The sequence below is a fragment of the Lagopus muta genome, chromosome Z (genome assembly GCF_023343835.1).
Source record: "Lagopus muta isolate bLagMut1 chromosome Z, bLagMut1 primary, whole genome shotgun sequence".
Classification (NCBI taxonomy): domain Eukaryota; kingdom Metazoa; phylum Chordata; class Aves; order Galliformes; family Phasianidae; genus Lagopus; species Lagopus muta.
Genome location: NC_064472.1, coordinates 33,221,662 through 33,239,396, shown reverse-complemented (window position 1 = coordinate 33,239,396; position 17,735 = coordinate 33,221,662). Strand labels below are relative to the sequence as shown.

Sequence of the window (17,735 nt, the reverse complement as noted above, 5' to 3'; positions counted from 1 at the left end):
TCACGCTTCTTTCTACTACTCCTGTCTTGAAGTTGAGGAAATCTCCCTGTATTTCAAATAAAAATCCTGAATGAAATGAACGTGAAAAGAATCTTCATCTACCACGTCCTTCAAGGGAAAATAAAATTCAGCTTAATCTTCTCAAAATTAAACTAACCTTATAATGTAAAAAAAATTGTTTCACTAAAGGAAATATAAATAAACTAAATACATGTTTGATTGCAGTATTTATAGGTCTCCTTCACTGGAGAAACTTTCTTGCAAAGTTTACAAACTCCACATAATCTCATCACTGCTGACACAACTAGCCAAACCTCTATTACTGAAATTATTCCCATATCCTCCATTACACAAGAATAAGCAATGCTACATGCAACTGGAAATAAAATGTTAAGATGGTAATAATAAAAGTATATGTTTGTCTTAATCTAATAGCAGCATATTATTGCAAAGAAAAATAATCAAGTGAAAATACAAAATTTAAGAAAAAAATTATTAGCATTAATTAGTGCTTGACGGGAGAATGATGCTTTTTCCAATTGGACCCCTTAAGGAGGCTTTAGTATAGATTTGTACAACAAGCCGAAGATTTTCAAGTAGAGATAATGAGGCAAGCTAGTCCTGTTTTAACCACTCTGGAGTATAATCAGTTGATAAGGTTTTGAAACATTACAAGGTCTAGGACAAAAAGATTAGCTTTAGTTCCATCGAATCAAAATTGAAACCTAATTAATTAGAATTGTTATAAAGACAAAAAAATGTTTATTGCTACTTTTGTTCATCTATAATTTCATCATCTAAGATAAACAGAAGAAGATAATTTAATCTATCAGTTTCATAAATAGCAAAAACTGAATTTCAGTTCCCATATTGTCCTCTTAAGCAACAGTTTATGTTATTGTAATGTATTTTTTCAAAATCTCACCTTACTTTAAATGAGAAACAAAGAAGAGGGAAAAAGAAAAAGCCATATATGACAGCACCCAGTGATCTATTTCTTGCACATACACAAATATCATACATTAGATAGATCAGGAAGGAAACGTTTTCAAAGCAAAAAGGAGAATGAAAAAAATATCTGCAGCAGTAAGCCTTTGGAAGAAGAACAAATCAAATTCTAGGAAAATGATATATTCACATAAAGACTCTAGTTATAAAAACTATAAAATCAGAAATTGCATATGTGGCAAGGACACAACACTACATTCTGTGGTGCTAAAGGACATGAGTTAGTGGTAGGTCAAGTTGATAATTGAACTTGAGGTCTTCTCCAGCCAAACTGATTTTGATTCTATGACTTAATGATATTAGTCACAGAAAATAAAAATGACGGTAATAATAGCGGAATCACAATTCATCCACCAAGATAAAAGGAGTCAGATTTATTAAGTTAAATAGCAATCAAAAACTATATTACTTACATTTCTAAATTAATTACATTAGAAGATTTTCAGTAATTTCCTAAAAAAAAGGAACATCTTCGACCAGTTGAATTATCTCAGAACAAAAAAATTTAAATTAATTTTTAGTAGTAAATACCAAATTTACCATATTTACTGCATGAGGAACAGTATCTACTATTTACAGTCATTTTAACTGGGCTTCTAGGCATGTCAGGATGAACTCTAAGCAGAGTACAACAGAACTCTCATATTGCTCAAGAACTCTCAGATATCCCATGTTGCCCTTCTAGGGTTTTGTTGCTGTTTCTATTAGAAACACCAGCTTACACACATGTAAATCTACAAGAATCACCATTTGTTTGTCTTTTTTTCCCCCACAGTCTGAATGGATTTGTACAATCAACTGACAAGTGGCCACTGAAATTCCTAGTAAAATAATATTCTTTCAAAAATGTTAAAGTTGCAACTGAAATTTCTATATGATGCATGAGGAGGAAGGTAAAACCAATAGAAAATAACTGGACAATCTCACCTTTCTAGAGGTAATATAGATTGGTAGACTGCAACATGTAAGTTTCAATTGTTGCTATCTGTACTTCACAGAATAGAATTTCTAGTGTTATTACTGTCAAAATTGACATTTCCATAAGCAATGTATTTGGAAGTCAATGACAAAAATAATATATTTTCCCTTAAATGAACAAAGAACATACCCAGAAAGACAAAATGAGAATGATTTTCACTATTTTGCTATCTAAGCCAGCTGGCTCCAAACCACCAAGAACAATCCATAAATTCAGAAAACAGTCCAGTAGCACCTCAGCAATTTGATGAGGCAAGGTCAGAACGCTACCTCCACTGTTTTTAGCTTTTATGTACAGCACTAGCATCTGACATCAAATTTCACAATCTCATCAATGATACACTATTGGAAACTGTAAGAAATCATTTTACTGTGATATGTTTCAGCTGCCACTATCACCAAAATAGTGGCTTCCATTCTCTACACCACTTAATTCTTCCCATTGTATTGCCAAGCTCTCCTTCCTCTGGCTGCATCTTTTCCTTTATACTAGTTACTGTGTCTAGTAACTAATCCAGCCTCTCTCCAGTTACAGACTGTAGCTGTATCGCACACAATCAATTTTAGATATGTGACCAATTTCAATTTTAGTTTGCAAAACTGATCTGCAAACTCAGACAGCAATCTCATGGAGTCATACGCTACAGGTTCAAACGCTGCAATCACGGGAAGTCCTCTTTAAAAGCACATTAAAGCACACACATCCCCACAAGCTTCTTCAGCAGGTATCTTCTTTCAGGCAAGGATATGGCAGAAACGCAGAAATAGCCATGTGCTGCTGTTTAATAAATATGATGTGCATAGAAGAACTAGAAACATTACGAATTACATCTACAACCATGACAGCCTGATAATAGAAAAATAAAACAATACAAAATAAAAAGGTTATCAACACTTAATGAGTGTTTCTAGTCAGATAGCAGGTGCATAAGCTTTAGTATGAACAAATCAAAAGAAGAAAAGTTCTTGAAACTGTAATTTATTCTACTGCCTAAACAATGTACACCTCCTTTAAAACAAGTAAGTCCTTAGTAAAAGCAATCAGAAGTTGGAGGAAATTCATCTGGACTTAAGGAATTTCACACAGTTCCCTGTAACATCCTTCTCTCCAAATCTGAAAGATAAGGATTTGGTTGGTGGAATTTTCGATAAAAGGAACCAGTTGCAAGATCACACCCAGACAGTGGTGGTCAATAGATCAAGATGCACATCAGAGACAAGTGGTGTCTGATTCAGTACTGGGATCAATTCTCTTTAATATCTTCATCAACGACACTGATGGTGCAATCAAGTGCACCCTCAGCAAGTTTGTGAATAACACCAAGCAGTAGGGTGCAGTCAACATGCCCAAGGGATCAGATGCTATCCACAAGGACCTAGGCAAGCTCCAGAAATGAGCCCAGAAGAACCTCATGAGGTTCAACAAACCTAAGTTCAAGGTCTTGCACCATGGTCATGGCAACCTCCACTATCAACTCAAGCTTGGAGATGAAAAGATAGAGCACAGCACCACAGAAAACAACTTGGGCTACTGGTGGATGGCAAGATGGACGTGAGTCAGCAATGTGCCCAGAAAGCCAACTGAGATGCAAACTAAATATAAGGAAACAATCTTTTACAATAAAAGTGGTGAGGAACTAGGACAGGTTGCCCAGAGAGGTGGCAACCTCTCAAGACATTCAAGGTCTTGCTGGACAGAGCTCTGAGCAACCTCACCTAACAGGACATGTCCCCACTCAGTGCAGGAGAGTTGAACTATATGATCCTTAAGGGTCCCCTCCAACTCAAATGATTTTATGATTCATTAATGATCTGGATGAAAGGACAGAGTGTACCCTTACTGTGATGCTGATGGCAAAACTAGGAACTGAAGGATCAAGGCTCCACTGCCATGCAGAAGTACCTTGACAAGTCGGAGAAATGGTCTGACAGAAAAATTGCACCGCAAGGAGTGCAAGGAGATCAACCAAACTGGTGGCAAACTATGATTTCAAGATTGGAAATGAGGGAGAGCAGTGGATATTGTCTACCTTGACTTCAGCAAGGCTTTTGACGCTGTCATCCACAAAACTCTTGCAATGATGCAAAGGAAGCATGTGATAGATGAGCAGATAGTAAGGTGGATTGAAAAAGGGGAGACTGGAAGAACTCAGAGAGTTGTAAGTGGTGCAGTGTCTCATTGGAGGCATATTAATTATTGGTGTTTCCCAGGGTCAGTACTGGGTCAGGTCTTGTTCAGCATCTTTATCAATGACTTGGATGAAAGATAGACTGCACCCTTACCAAGTACGCTGATGATGCAAAGTTGGGAAGAGTGGCTGACATCAGAAGGCTGTACTACCATTCAGTGAGATCTAGAAAAATTAGAGAGTTGGGCAGAGAGGAGTCTTACGAGGTTCAACAAGGGAAGTCGAGAGTCCTAGACCTGGGATGGCATCACCTCACACCTCAGTACAGGGTAGAGGCTTCTGGAAAGGAGCTCTGTGGAGAAGGACCTTGGTGACCTGGTGGACGAGAGGTTGGCCATGAGCCAGAGATGTGCCCTTGTGGCCAAGAAAAAGGCTGACGGTATCTGGGGGGCATCAAAAAGAACATGGCCAGCAGGACAAGGAAGATTACCCCCCTCTCCACTCTGCCTTGGTGAGGCCACTTGTGGAGTACTGTGTCCAGTTCCGGGCTCTCCAGTTCAGAAAAAACAGACATAGAGGCGTTCTAGAGAGAGTGCAATGAAGGTCTGCAAAGTTGATTAGGAGCCTGGAGTATCTCCTGCACAAGGAAAGGCTGAGGGACCTGGGACTGTTCAGACTTGAGAAGGCTGAGAAGGGATCTCATCACAGTTCATAAGTATCTCAAATTCTAGAGCCAAAAGGATGGTGCCAGGCTCTTTTCAGTGGGGTACAGTGCCAGGATGAGGGACAGTGATCACAAACTGGAACACAGGAAGTTCCATACAAACATGTGGAAGAACTTCTTTACTGTGAGGGTGATAGAGCACTGGTACAGGCTGGTCCAGAGAGGTTGTGGAGTCTCCTTCTCTAGAGGCACTCCAAATCCATCTGGATAATGTCTTGCTTAACTTACTGTGGGGAACCTGAACCTGCTTTTGTCGGGGGGCTTGGACTTGATGGCATCCCCAGAGGTTCCTTCAAAGTCCTACGAGTCTGTGGTTCTTTGGTATTCATCAGCAGCGATTTAGTGCAAGTTTCCATAGTTTTTGCACTGTTCTGTGTGTGTGTGTGTGTGTAAAAAGCAGGAATCATGTATTTAGAAGAAGATGTCTGAAAGTTACATGTTGCTGTGTACTCTTGTGAGGCCCTATGCAAGCTTCCCAGTTTGGAGTCTGGCGGGTGAGGGAGCTTCCAGGACAGCTCAAAGAGCAGCCTCTTCTCCTTGTGATGAATCTCATGATAGTGGATAATGCTTCTTGCAGTCATGCAGAAGCCTGAGAGCCTCATTTGCTCTAATACATAAGTGAACAGAAGACACAACAGCTACTTCTTCCACAGTGTTGTACAGAGGAAAGTAAAGGCAAGATCTAAGGAAGCCTGATGATAAGTAAATTCAGTATCTTATAAAAGCAGACAAAATTAGATTGAAGAAAGCCTGTAAGCTCACAAATCAACATCGGTAATTTTGCTTGTTTTTAAGTTTGAAAGTTTTTAAGTACTGTCTGTACTTTTTTAAGCATGCTGCAGTGACTGCTTGTCCCTTAGCCTAATTTGCGAGTGATTTTAAGTAGTTCAGTACAAAATTACACTGAATCATGTATGAAAGGTATGAAAATGTTCAGGTACTTGTATCAGTTCAGCTCTGCTCTTTATGTTGCTGATTAACTGAGATTTGAATTAATAGTATTTTGAAAGTGTAGTTGCGCTAGATTATTAGCTGTTCATTCCTATGCTGTGGTTCAAATAGTTCTTTATGCTTGAACCGATGCCACTTAAGAGTGTAAGAACTGCTGACATAATTAGTGTCCTCCTAAATAATGTAAAACAAATCACGGTTCTGTTGCTGTGACTGCCTAGTGAAGTCTCAGGGAAATATCAGCAAAGTGTATGAACACATGAAGAGAAAGTGCAAACGAAACAGAGCCAAGCTCTTTTCAGCAGTGCCTGGCAACAGAAGTACTAATGGGCATAAAGTGAAACACAGCAGGTTCCCTTTGAATAGCAGAAAACACTTTTTCACTGTGCATGCAATCAAGCACTGGCACATATTGCACAGAGAGGTTGTGGAGTCTTCTTTCTTGCAGATATGCAAAAGTCGTCTGGGAACGGTCCTGGGCAAATGATGCTAGAAATAATCCTGCTTCAGCAGTAGAGTGGCCTATAGTACTTCCAGAAGCCCCTTCTACCAAGCTCACCCAGTCAGTGATTCTACAAAGAAAACCTACATTTATTAACCAGCCTTCTGTCCCGGGGTGCTGCAGCTTTAGCCATGTGAAAGAACACCTTTAATCTTTGTGTTTCTGTTAACAGGCTCGGTATATGTGAAGTAATCCTAGTTCTCTTTTTCCTTTCTCATATACCGTTTGATATAATTATGTTATTTTCCTATAACTAATTTAGTTCGTACTGAAAAGCAAACTTTGCTTCCCTTAGTTTTGAGTAGAAAGTCATTAGAGAGTTATGAATAAAGTTGTTCTCTTGCCTTTATTTAGTGCTTGTTAATGCTTAATTTCATAAATATTGTACTTCAAATCCTATGAAGATTCAACAACTTTGATTACTTTTCAGAATTATTCTGATTTTTAGAAAATGAGCTCGTGTTTCCTCAGCTTAGCCAACAGCCTAGCTCAATACATATTTTGCATTTAATTTTATACTTAAGCACAGTATTCAAATTTGAATAAGCAGTTCAATAAAGAATACACTACATAGATGTTTATGCATGACATTTTGGATTTGGAAGTATCGTGCTACAGTTTCTGGTAACCACGAACCTAGTAAATGCTATTATGTGTTAGTAAAAATAAAAATAATTGGTTGTATTGCTTTTAGGATACTAATTATTTAGTCTTCCTTACTCTAAAAATGTTTTACTTTTGATTACTGTATTTGTCAAGATGGTAAATCTTTCCAAAGCACTATTAAGTTCCAAATCTAAACCTAGTCAAAATTGAAAACACAAATTTAGGTCATTCTGGTACACCAAAATGAAACACAAAGTTGCTAGAATGTCTCAGAACTCACAAAAAGTTTTTAAATTTAAACATCAACTTTTTGAACAACTCTTCAGAGTTAAAGACTTTCAAAATGCATCATTTCTGAATCACCACAGCTTTCACCTTAAAACACAACAAACTATTTTTAATTCTCAATAACTATTTTTACTTCTCAAATTCTGTGTCAATTATAAGCTTTCTTAACTGCTCTATTTAAATGTACTACTAACCTGTTCTAGGGTTTCTATTTCGCTGTCTTTAACTTGCAAAATTTCTAATATCTTTCTGTCCTTGACTTCAGCTTTCTGCTTTTCTCTAGGAACAAAAAAAAAAAGACACTTTATTAGTCACAATTTGCAGTTAATCATTTGAATTTTTCATGTCCTGATAATGAATGTCATTTTAAAACACAGAAAATTGAATTATTTGAAGCTGACAGGCCTTGCAGAATTAATCAGGGAGCATATGGCAAGTGACAGCAAATTACATCTGTAAACAGCTTTCTTCAGAAAGAAACTGAAGCAATAGGTATTAGAACAGATTTTAAAATAGCTAAAATTAGCTATCTCATTCCTCCTAAAATGCACTAGATATACTTGCCTACAGACTGAATAAAATGTTCTCCCTTCCTTGGCAACACAGTGACATTAAGCTGTTTGGATTTGTGAAATCCTTCTCTGAACCAGACAGCATTTCTCCATCTAAAACAAACCTTCAGAACTTCATGGATGACTGTATTATCATTTACTATCTTACATATGGGTAGAATCTATAATTTGACCAGGACAAAAAAGGGAAGGCTGAGAAGGTTGGTTAACGGGAATGAGCAGAGCAACGTGGTTTGTAAGTACAAGGCCACAATCACGATCGTGCTATTTCATAAAAAATCATTTGATGAGTTACTAATGCTGTGTAGAACCACCTCATCTCATTGCGATCCTTTTTTTTTTTTTTACTATTTTAAATGCTGTGCTTACTGGCTGCACTTCTAGGAAAAGTTATGGTGAGACAGTAGGAATACACAGATGCTCCTTAGCACAAGACATCTCTGACAAAACATCTGAGAAATGTACTGTTCCTTAAAAAATTCAGGCATCCCAACCACCACAGGTGACAGATAAGCAGAAATTGATTCAGACTATGGAAATCTTTCAGAGGCAGAAGGGATCTGATCAAAAGTGGATAACTCTATCCAGCTGTGTGCAAGAGCAACAGAATTTTGTACCATGGAAAATTAAAGATAGTACACATATGGTCATTTCTTTTTCTTCTCTTTTATGTATTTTCGTGTATTTTACTTGAATCAAAGGCTAAAGTATACTGTCCCAACAGGCTAAAGTATACAGTCCCAACATAGCACATATTTTTAAATAATTTCTATGGCTTTTAAAATACCTAGGCTGATCTTGAGTAAAAAAAGAATTAAGTAAAAATGGTACAGAATTCACTGCAAGGTTTTTGGGGACTGAGATCTCAAGGACTCATCACTGCAGAAAGTGAAGTACAAGGGCTATTCTGAATGCAATGCCTTCTATTTTGTTATGTTGTCCCACAACTTCTGAGGCAGATGTGGGTGGTACAGCAGTATAGATTGAACCTTTCCACCAGTATTCCATTATAATTGTTGCTTTGTGACAGAGGACAGCAGAGAGGCAGTCTGAAAAAGATGATATCTGACCTGGAAGTGCGTATGAAAGCAGAAGTGTAGAATTGAATTCCTCTATGCAGATAAAAAAAAAATTATAACCATTGGCATCCACTGACACTTGCTGAGAATTTGTGGAAATGGATGTGTGCACAGTGAGGCAGCGGGTACTGCATTACAGTAGTGGAAACAGCAATGTGAAAGACCAGCCATGTTCTGGAGAGCCATGGCACACCACAGGAGAGTCTCAACCAGATAATTGACCCAAATAGATACAGTGTGGTCAGGGAACTGGGTACAGAGCTGAATGTCAGCTTTAATGCATTGGAAACAATAGTAGCAGTGTTGGAATATCACAAAGTTTGTATCAGGCAGGTCCCAGAAATGCTCAACAGAAATAGAAAGAGCACTGTACACAAATGTATCAGGACCTACTGAACTAATACAAAGCTGAAGGTGACAGTTTCATGGATTGCATTATTACCATGAGATATGGTGTCACCACTACAAACCAGCAACAACATGTGAGTCCACAGAGTGGTGACATCTGAATTCCCCATGAAAGAAAAAGCTCAGGATGCAGCTCTCTGTGTGCAAAGTAACGTACACTGTCTTCCGGAATTGGATAGTGGTGATTCTTCTAATTTCCTGGAACCTGGACAAACCATTAACTCTCATCACATAGCAACACTGACTAAGCTGAGGGCTCAAACTTTTAGAGTCAGGCCAAAAAAAGAAGACAACCTTTCTCTTGCAGCATGATAATACCAGACCTCACATCAGTTTGAAGACCATGGAGCACACTGGCAGTCTTGGCTGGACTATTCTACCACATCAATCATATAGTCCAGATTTGGCACCTTCTGACTTCCATCTGTTCAGGCCAATGACAGATAGACTGCACAGGCAATATTTTCCTAGCAACGACACCATCACAGAAGCTGTGAAACAGTGGATCACTTTTGGTGGTGCAGACCTTTAAGAGAGTGGCATGCAGGCTCTTGATCACCACTGGCAAAAACACATAGCCAATGGTGGTGACTATGTTGAAGAACACACTTTTGTAGTGGAGAATTTGTACCAGCAAATCACATTACTTTGCTCTTTGTAAGTTGTAGTTTGAATAGAAATAAAGCATTACTTCCACAGATACTGATAGCTTTTCATAGTTTCTCTTCAAACCCTACTAAAACTGTACAAAGTTGCATGCAGTTACAGAAATCCATCCTGTTAGAAAGTTTAGCTCATTTATCCTTGAAGTTACAGTGTGATGTCTTTTGAAGAAAAAACTAGGGAAAAAGACACTGGAGAAGAAAAAAATGAAATTTCTAAGTAATGATTAACTATTTGCACTGATTTAGAGTGAGATTGAGTTCATTTTCTTCTTAGCAGCTCATATGGCACTGTTTTGGATATGTTTTATTTTGTTTGTTTGTTTAGCAGTTCCAGCGTAGTGCTTACAGAGTCGAGGACTCTTCTGTTTCTCACACTGCCACACCAAGGAGGCTGGAGATGAAAAGGATCAGGGAGGGGACACAGCCAGGAAAGATGATTCAAACTGACCCAAGGAATATCCCATACCATACAATGACATGCCTAGGAGTAAGAGCTGGGGGACAGAAAAAAAATTCAGAGTTATGGTGTTTGTCTTCCAAAGTAAGCACCACAAGTGATGTAGACCTAATTCCCAGTAAATGACTATCTACCTGCCAATGGGAAGTAGTCAATGACTTCTTCATTGTTCTCTGCTTGCCCACAATTTTTGTTTTACCCATTAAACTGCCTTTCTCTCAACCCATGAGTTTTCTCACTTTACTCTTCTGATTCTCTTCTCTTGCTGCAGGAGAGTGAGCAAGTGGTTGTGTGGGACTCAGCTACCTACCAAGGCTGAACCACAACACTAAAATTCAAGAACTCAACTTCTCAATGAGGTGGGGTTTTTTTGTTTGTTTGTTTTTTAAAAAAGGAATTTCTGAAAAGTTTATAATCCTTTACAGACCATAACCTGCAAAATCGCTTTAAAAATTAGATGTAAATAAGAAAAATCTCAAATATCTGGAGCTTGTGTGCTCCTGAAACAGGTCTGTTGCTTATGACAGTTACTATAAACTATCGTGCAACTTCAATGAGCCAGAAGTCTGCTACAACCTAAAATCCTCATTGCTTTCTCATACTGAGCTTCTTTGCTCTGTGATCCCTAATGGCTAGCAGCTGTTTTGTTTTTGGTTTTTTCCAAAGGAGTGCCTGCAGTACACAAAAACCAAATATTTTGGGAGATAAGTTCTCTCTTCTAAAGGCACCACACTATGATGAAGTGATTAACTGATCTAATCTAAATCTAACTAAATTGTAGATACAATGGTACTCCAAGTTTCTTCAGTTGTTAACTACAACTACAGAAGTTAAGAACTTAAGATCAGACAATATTCAAATACATATAAAACCCATTTTGCTTGATCCAAAACTTTAAAAGCTTTAGGAAACAAAAAAAAAGAGGGCCTCTAGTATGAAGTACTTGGAACAGTAACAACATAGCCAGCAAACAGAATACAACCATAAACCCCCAACACCATTGAATAATACTGCCTCTTGCCTTCAAAAGCATCTCGACTTCAGTTGCTGTCTAAAATATCAGATGCACTGTTCCAACATTGATTTACTCCCTTCCCCATTTTACTTCAGGTGTTTTTATTTTGCATAATTAAATTAAACCATTGCTCTTACTACTCTCATGTCATTTGCCATCTACAATCTGCCACTGCCTTCTCTACTACTCTAACCACTACCCTCTCTCAGAAAGTTCTTTTTTTATAAAATTAAGCCAAATTAAACACAAACACTGGCTAACTAATTAACCTCTTATCTCAGCCACACAATCATCACTTCAAAACGTATTAAACCCATTTTCTAATGGATTAATTGATCCAAAACACTGATGAGTCAAGACAGATTTCGGAAGGCAAGCCTCAAAAGAAATCCACAGGTGTGTTTTCCTTTTAAAGAGAGAAGGGAAAGAAAGTGAATAAAAATGACAAGAACAAAGCAAAAGAACAAACTTATCTTGAGATCTGAAAAATGGTACACATAGCTAATTCAGATGTTTTATCACTAGTGAAGAATTTATAGAGTCCTGTAAATTTAGGACAAGTCTGTATCAAATAGGCTTATAGGAATAAAGTACTGAACCACACAGACAGGAATAATAAAAAAAAATACCTAAGAAAAAATATGCCTACGTTTGTGAACACACACAAATGACCTAGTTCTTCAAGGAATATTTCTAATTAAACTCAGTACTTTCTATATCTAGTTGATGCTCAGTCAAACAGCTCTTTGAACAAAGCTATCAAGGAACAGTGTTTGTAAATACAGATCCATCATCATCATCATAAGTGGGAACAGACTAATGTAAATTTATGGCATTTTTTGGCTATATGGGGTGGGGCTCTCAAGATAATGAGATATGTAATGCCTCATACAAAATAGCTGCACTAGTTATCACACACAGCTCTAAAAGTAATAATGATTTTAAGAACGTAAGAACACAATGGATGCCTTCAGAACACTAAAGCTTAAATCGAAATCTCCTATGGATCTTTTCCAGGAGCTCCTCCTGGTGGCACAGAATAATTTCCAGTGTTCATTACAGTACAGTTCCCCATAGACCCTCAAGGTAATATGACTGAAACTTGCATATCATACTTCTACTTGTTTTTGTGCATTAAAATCATATTAGACAAGAAATGAAATTATACCCTCCTACTTTTTAGAAATATGCATAAAAATCATCAACTGACTTTATCAATTGAGCCGTTATGTATTTCCAACATATTAAAAAAGGTCCATTGCAATATGGGGAAAAAAAAAAAAAAAAAAAAAAAATCAGGCACTGTCAAGAAGCTGATGATGATCAATGACTGAGACAAACTCCTGTTTAGCTAATTAGAACCACTGATGAGCAATAATGATGTGAGCTAAGAATATTTCCAGACTTCTCTAGGATGAAAAATGGAATGAAGAGAGGCTGTCAATTTGTACAAGTTTTAAGCTCCAATCAGTTTTCCCATGAGTACTACCTATTTTAAATGTTTAACACAGCTGTATTTAGCTACATAAACTATCTAGATTCAGTTTTCCCCAAAAATGAAGAAACCAAGGAAATACTGTTTAACATTTTTCCTATTATGATTTTTTCCTGTGTTACATGATACATTACACAACAGGACAGGATAACATTTTTGAGGTTTGGACTATTATTAATGACTTGTCAAAAATGAAACATTACTCTTTAAGGAAACAGTTATGAATGAGGTGTGAAAACAGAATAAGGAGCACAAAAAATGCCAAGGTTTTCAAAACTAAAAAGTTTGGGGAAGTTCACAAGACATCACGCTTCCTAAAATCTTCAATGAAAGTATTCTGGGAAGAGAGGCATCTTCGATGCTAACACAGATCTTAATCAGCCAATCAATTATTTGTCTAGGAAAAAAAAAAAAAGATGTATATATAATTACGCCATTTTTACATCAACTTAATGAAAATAATTCTAACTAATAAAAAATTGGAGTTGCTGTTCTCAGGTTTCATGTAGTATCTCTGTTTGGTTTTATAAATAGTAGGATTTTAAAAAAAGCTCACAATCTAAAGATTCTGCCCTACAAACCTAAAAAACTTAAACTCTGCAAACCTTGAGATTCATGATAGAAGAACAACAAATTTTTTATCTTAACACTGTACATATTTTATCTGTAACTAAAAATAAAAAAAAAATCTGGAAATATTCCTATTTTTAAAAGTTATGATGAACTGGTTTGATGTGCCATTCAAGGCAATTATTACTTCTCCTGGTCTTTACATTTCCATTAGCATACTTGTGAAAGTGGATGTATTCAATATTATTATTAAATAGATAATGAACGGCCCACATGCAAGGCAAAGGTATATATCACACACTGTCAATGTTACTGTGAATATGGCACCAATACTGTAATTTGCTGTGTACAGTCAGTCACAGCCCTCTGGCTTTAGAATTAGTGGTTAGAAGAAACAACTTTCAAGTAAAAACAGTGTGTTGGTGCACCAGTTGAGATAAGAAAACAGAACTAAATAATTTTTATTTAATGTACTATTTAATCTCACCTAGACCTTAGAAGATCCTTACACTTCATATTTTAATTGACACGTAATTAATTCCTTTTATTTCCTTTTACTTCTAATACTTGCAGATTGTGCTTTCAAAAGATTTAGACCACATTAAAGAAAAAAAAAACCCTAAACTAAACTGAAATCAATATCATATATCTGCTGTACTCTAAGACAAGACATATTTTCTGAATCAAAGCCACATTACATGTACATTAGTTTCTTCACAAAAATAACGTAAGGTCTAATTATAAACAAACTGTAAGAAGAAATTATTTCCTTAGTAAATTATTTATGAAGCTGTGTTTGTCACCAGTTTTATGTTATATCATACATATCAAAATGAAAAAGCATCACTAAAGACGTGTAATTTCTCGCATCTCTAAGTTAATTCACTAGATGATTTATGTTTCATATTTTAAGAATACACATAGAATACTAGGGCAGTAAAGAAAATAAAGTGACATTTTTCCCTAATAATTTTGCAAACATTTTTCATCTAAAATACACAACCCTCTTACAGTGTTTAAAATATCAGCACTTCAGAACAGACTGCTTTAACATCTGCACATCACCAGGGTTTCCCCCAAGGATTTTTAAATGATGCCTGCCTGTGCTGAATAAAGTGCTAACTTGCACCTTGCATTTCAAACTGTGTCCTGAGCAGCCATCCAGTTGGTACAACACCAGCTGAATTCCCACAGGCCACTGTTCAATCAGGCTTGACTGCAATTATCATGTCAATATTTTGTGCTCCGATATGCAGATATGCACACATGCAAGCTGCATAATACTTTCTTCTCCATGGAATGTTGACTTATGTTCAATGTTCTGAGAATTTTTAATGAAATAGGATATTAAACTTTCATCAACTGTAGACAATCACAATTATTTGACCTTAGACAAAAAGGTTGTACCCTTATACTCTATTATTCCATCCACTTTATTGAGTGATAATAACTAGGGAGTCCACTTTACTTTAAACTCAATGACAAAACAGTAACAACTTTCAAGAACATGTTAGAACTTCTTTATTCTTTAGTTCTGTCATTCTGTTGCCTACTAATGTGCACGAGTAAAAAAAAAAAAAAAAAAAAAAAAAAAAAAGGCTTAAGAAAAAAAGTTGTTTACCATCCCTTCAAAAGATCCCTTTAAAATTATTTTTCAATTAATATCAGCAATCTACGTTTACTCATACATACAAAGCATTAACACCCTTCTGCATAAAAGTACTTATTTCCAGTACATACACACATCTTCAACCAGTAAGGAATCCATACCAACCTTATTTTTCATGTTTCTTCAATATTTTGCTATCCACAGGACAGCAAAATGTAGCCTAAGTTCCTTTGATAGCCCTTCCAAAAAATTTCTATGGATATTTCTGATCACTTGCTCTTCAGCCCTGTTTTCTTCACCTTTAGAAAGACGTAATATCCCAGCAAGAACAATGAAATTCTATCCATTACTGGAATAATAATGTTAGGCTGCCATAATGACATCAAACATTATATTCATTCCCACTCTTCGCTGAAATCTTGCAAGACAGCACACTAGGAATAGGTGTAGGAAAACATAGCTAAAGCAATGATATCATCTAATGTAATACAATCTCCATCAACATCTACCAAGTTTTGTATCACTGCCACAGTCTGACTCCACCTTTCAGGAGAAAGGCAGTCAGATGTCCCAGAGGAAAATCAGAATCAATTGACCTATCAAGATTTCGTGTAACATGAAAGTCTTACTGAGGTCTCTGAAAGTTTACCACAATGTTTTAAACCATTTGATACTCTTATCTGATCTTCAATTCTGAGTTTATATATGTACTTACCTGTAAAGGGTACTGTTAAGCAACCTTTTTAAAAAAAATTCATCATCAAAAAAGTGAATATTTCAAAAGGCAGTGAGCCAGAAATAGCACGCTCTTTACATAATACCGAGATCAATAGTATTTAAAGTAGCTGGAAAGTATACTAACATGAGATGTACTTTTACAATGGCTTGTTCGAGAATACCTGGAGGCTTTTACATATCCCAAAGGCATTTCTCATTTGCACAGTAAAGATAATTTTTTGTTTATATCTGAATATTAAAATGGGAATATAGTTACAGTTACCCAGCAAGAACTGCAAAGACTGCTGAAAAGCAGAACATCATTGGTGTATTGTAAGAATCAACAGCACATAAATAAAAAGGCACCAGTTACATTTTTACTGTTTTAGGGTAGGTTAACTTCTATTTTAGGACCATGAAATCACTTCAAGATAGCACACAAATAATGGAAAGCTACTGTTAATTCCCTCCTATATCCCCCAAATTATGCCTTCTAAACTTTTTTGTTTATTTCAGAAAAGGATAATATAAGGAATAGTTTAATGTTACAAATATAAATTAATGTCACTAATAAAATTCACTTGACTACGGAGCTAGTATTGCCAACATGTAGGCTGCCCCAAAAGTAAAGCCTCCTGTTTATTTGCATGGAAACTACAACAAATAGAAGGAGCACAACAATGCTATTCGACAGAACAAATTCGCAGCTACAAAACACAATTTGTCAACATAGTCACCACAAACTATGCATCTTCATGACCACTGAACAAGAGCTTGCAAGCTACACTGATAACAATCTGCACCAGCAGAGGTGACCCACTACCTCTGTCACCATTGCAGAAAATTATCACCTTCCACCTCACATCCACTGGGCTCCATAAATGCTCAGCAAGCATTGATGAATGCCACTGAGTGCCATTTTTCCTGCATGGAGGAATTCCACAACTTTGCTTCGCATGCACTTCCATGTCAGACATTGTTTTAGACTGCCCCTCTGCTGCCATCTGTCACACAGCAACAAGAGGTAACAGTATCGGTGGGAAGGCTCAGCCTCTACTGCCAAACCACCAACATCTACCTCTGGTGTCATGGGTCAACATAATAAAAGAGAAGGCATTACTTTTGGAACAGTCTACATACATTATTTTTTTCCTTCTTCATTACACACCTGTGGTGTACAAGGCTTTAAGTTAACACTTTGTCCTTTCACTGTTACATGTTCTTACTCTTGTTAGTGTAGTCTCCTGAAGGAAGTCTGGCTGCTGATTTCACTAACTTGAAGAATGAAATCCATGCAACAAAACTGACAGATTAATTACATGTGATCTAAGAAACAGAAAGACTACACTTTCTTAGAGTATGATTATTTCCAGTAGGTAGCAGGCTCAGTCATCAAGACCAGCTGCTTCAGAACAATCCTGGCCTGAACCAGAGCAACGAATCTCAAGGTACAGGGAGGCTGCAAGGGCACAGGTTCTACCAGCTGCAGAAGTGAGGGGCACTCATTCCACAAGAATCTTGAAGCAGAAGCACTCAACATCAAGCTAAGGCTGCAGCTGTAGCAGGGTGATATACACCATCTACCCAGGTCATGACCAATGCCTCCATCCATAAAGAGCTACTGAAGGAAGAAGCATCTGTGCAGATGGTGGTCTGTGGGAAGTGCCTGGACCTTGCTCCTGGAGTAGAGGAGAGTGGCAAACTCACCTGCATAAGATGTGCCAAGGTGGAGGATCTCCTGCAAGAGATAACTGAGCTGCAGGGAGGGCAGCAGTGAGGAGAGACAGCTGGATTCACATGCAACCCGCATTAAATCCACAGCCCAGGGCCAAACAGCCCCAAACTCCCCCACCAGCACATCCAGTCAGAGGCAAAGAAAAAGTGATGAGAAATGGCAAACTGCCACAACAAAGACTAAGAGGGAAAGGCCTGTCTCAAAGCCTGAGGTGTCTCTGTAGAACC

General features: G+C 37.1%; 1 protein-coding gene across 2 annotated transcripts in view; it reads right to left on the bottom strand.

Annotated features, from left to right (window-relative positions):
* The window catches only part of CNTLN (centlein), a 185,955-nt gene that overhangs the window by 148,352 nt on the left and 19,868 nt on the right, over nt 1-17,735 (bottom strand). For both annotated transcript variants that reach the window (XM_048931533.1, XM_048931532.1), the window contains one exon: nt 7,381-7,465. In XM_048931533.1, coding sequence (XP_048787490.1) covers nt 7,381-7,465 — 85 coding nt within the window. The remainder of the gene's footprint in view (nt 1-7,380; nt 7,466-17,735) is intronic.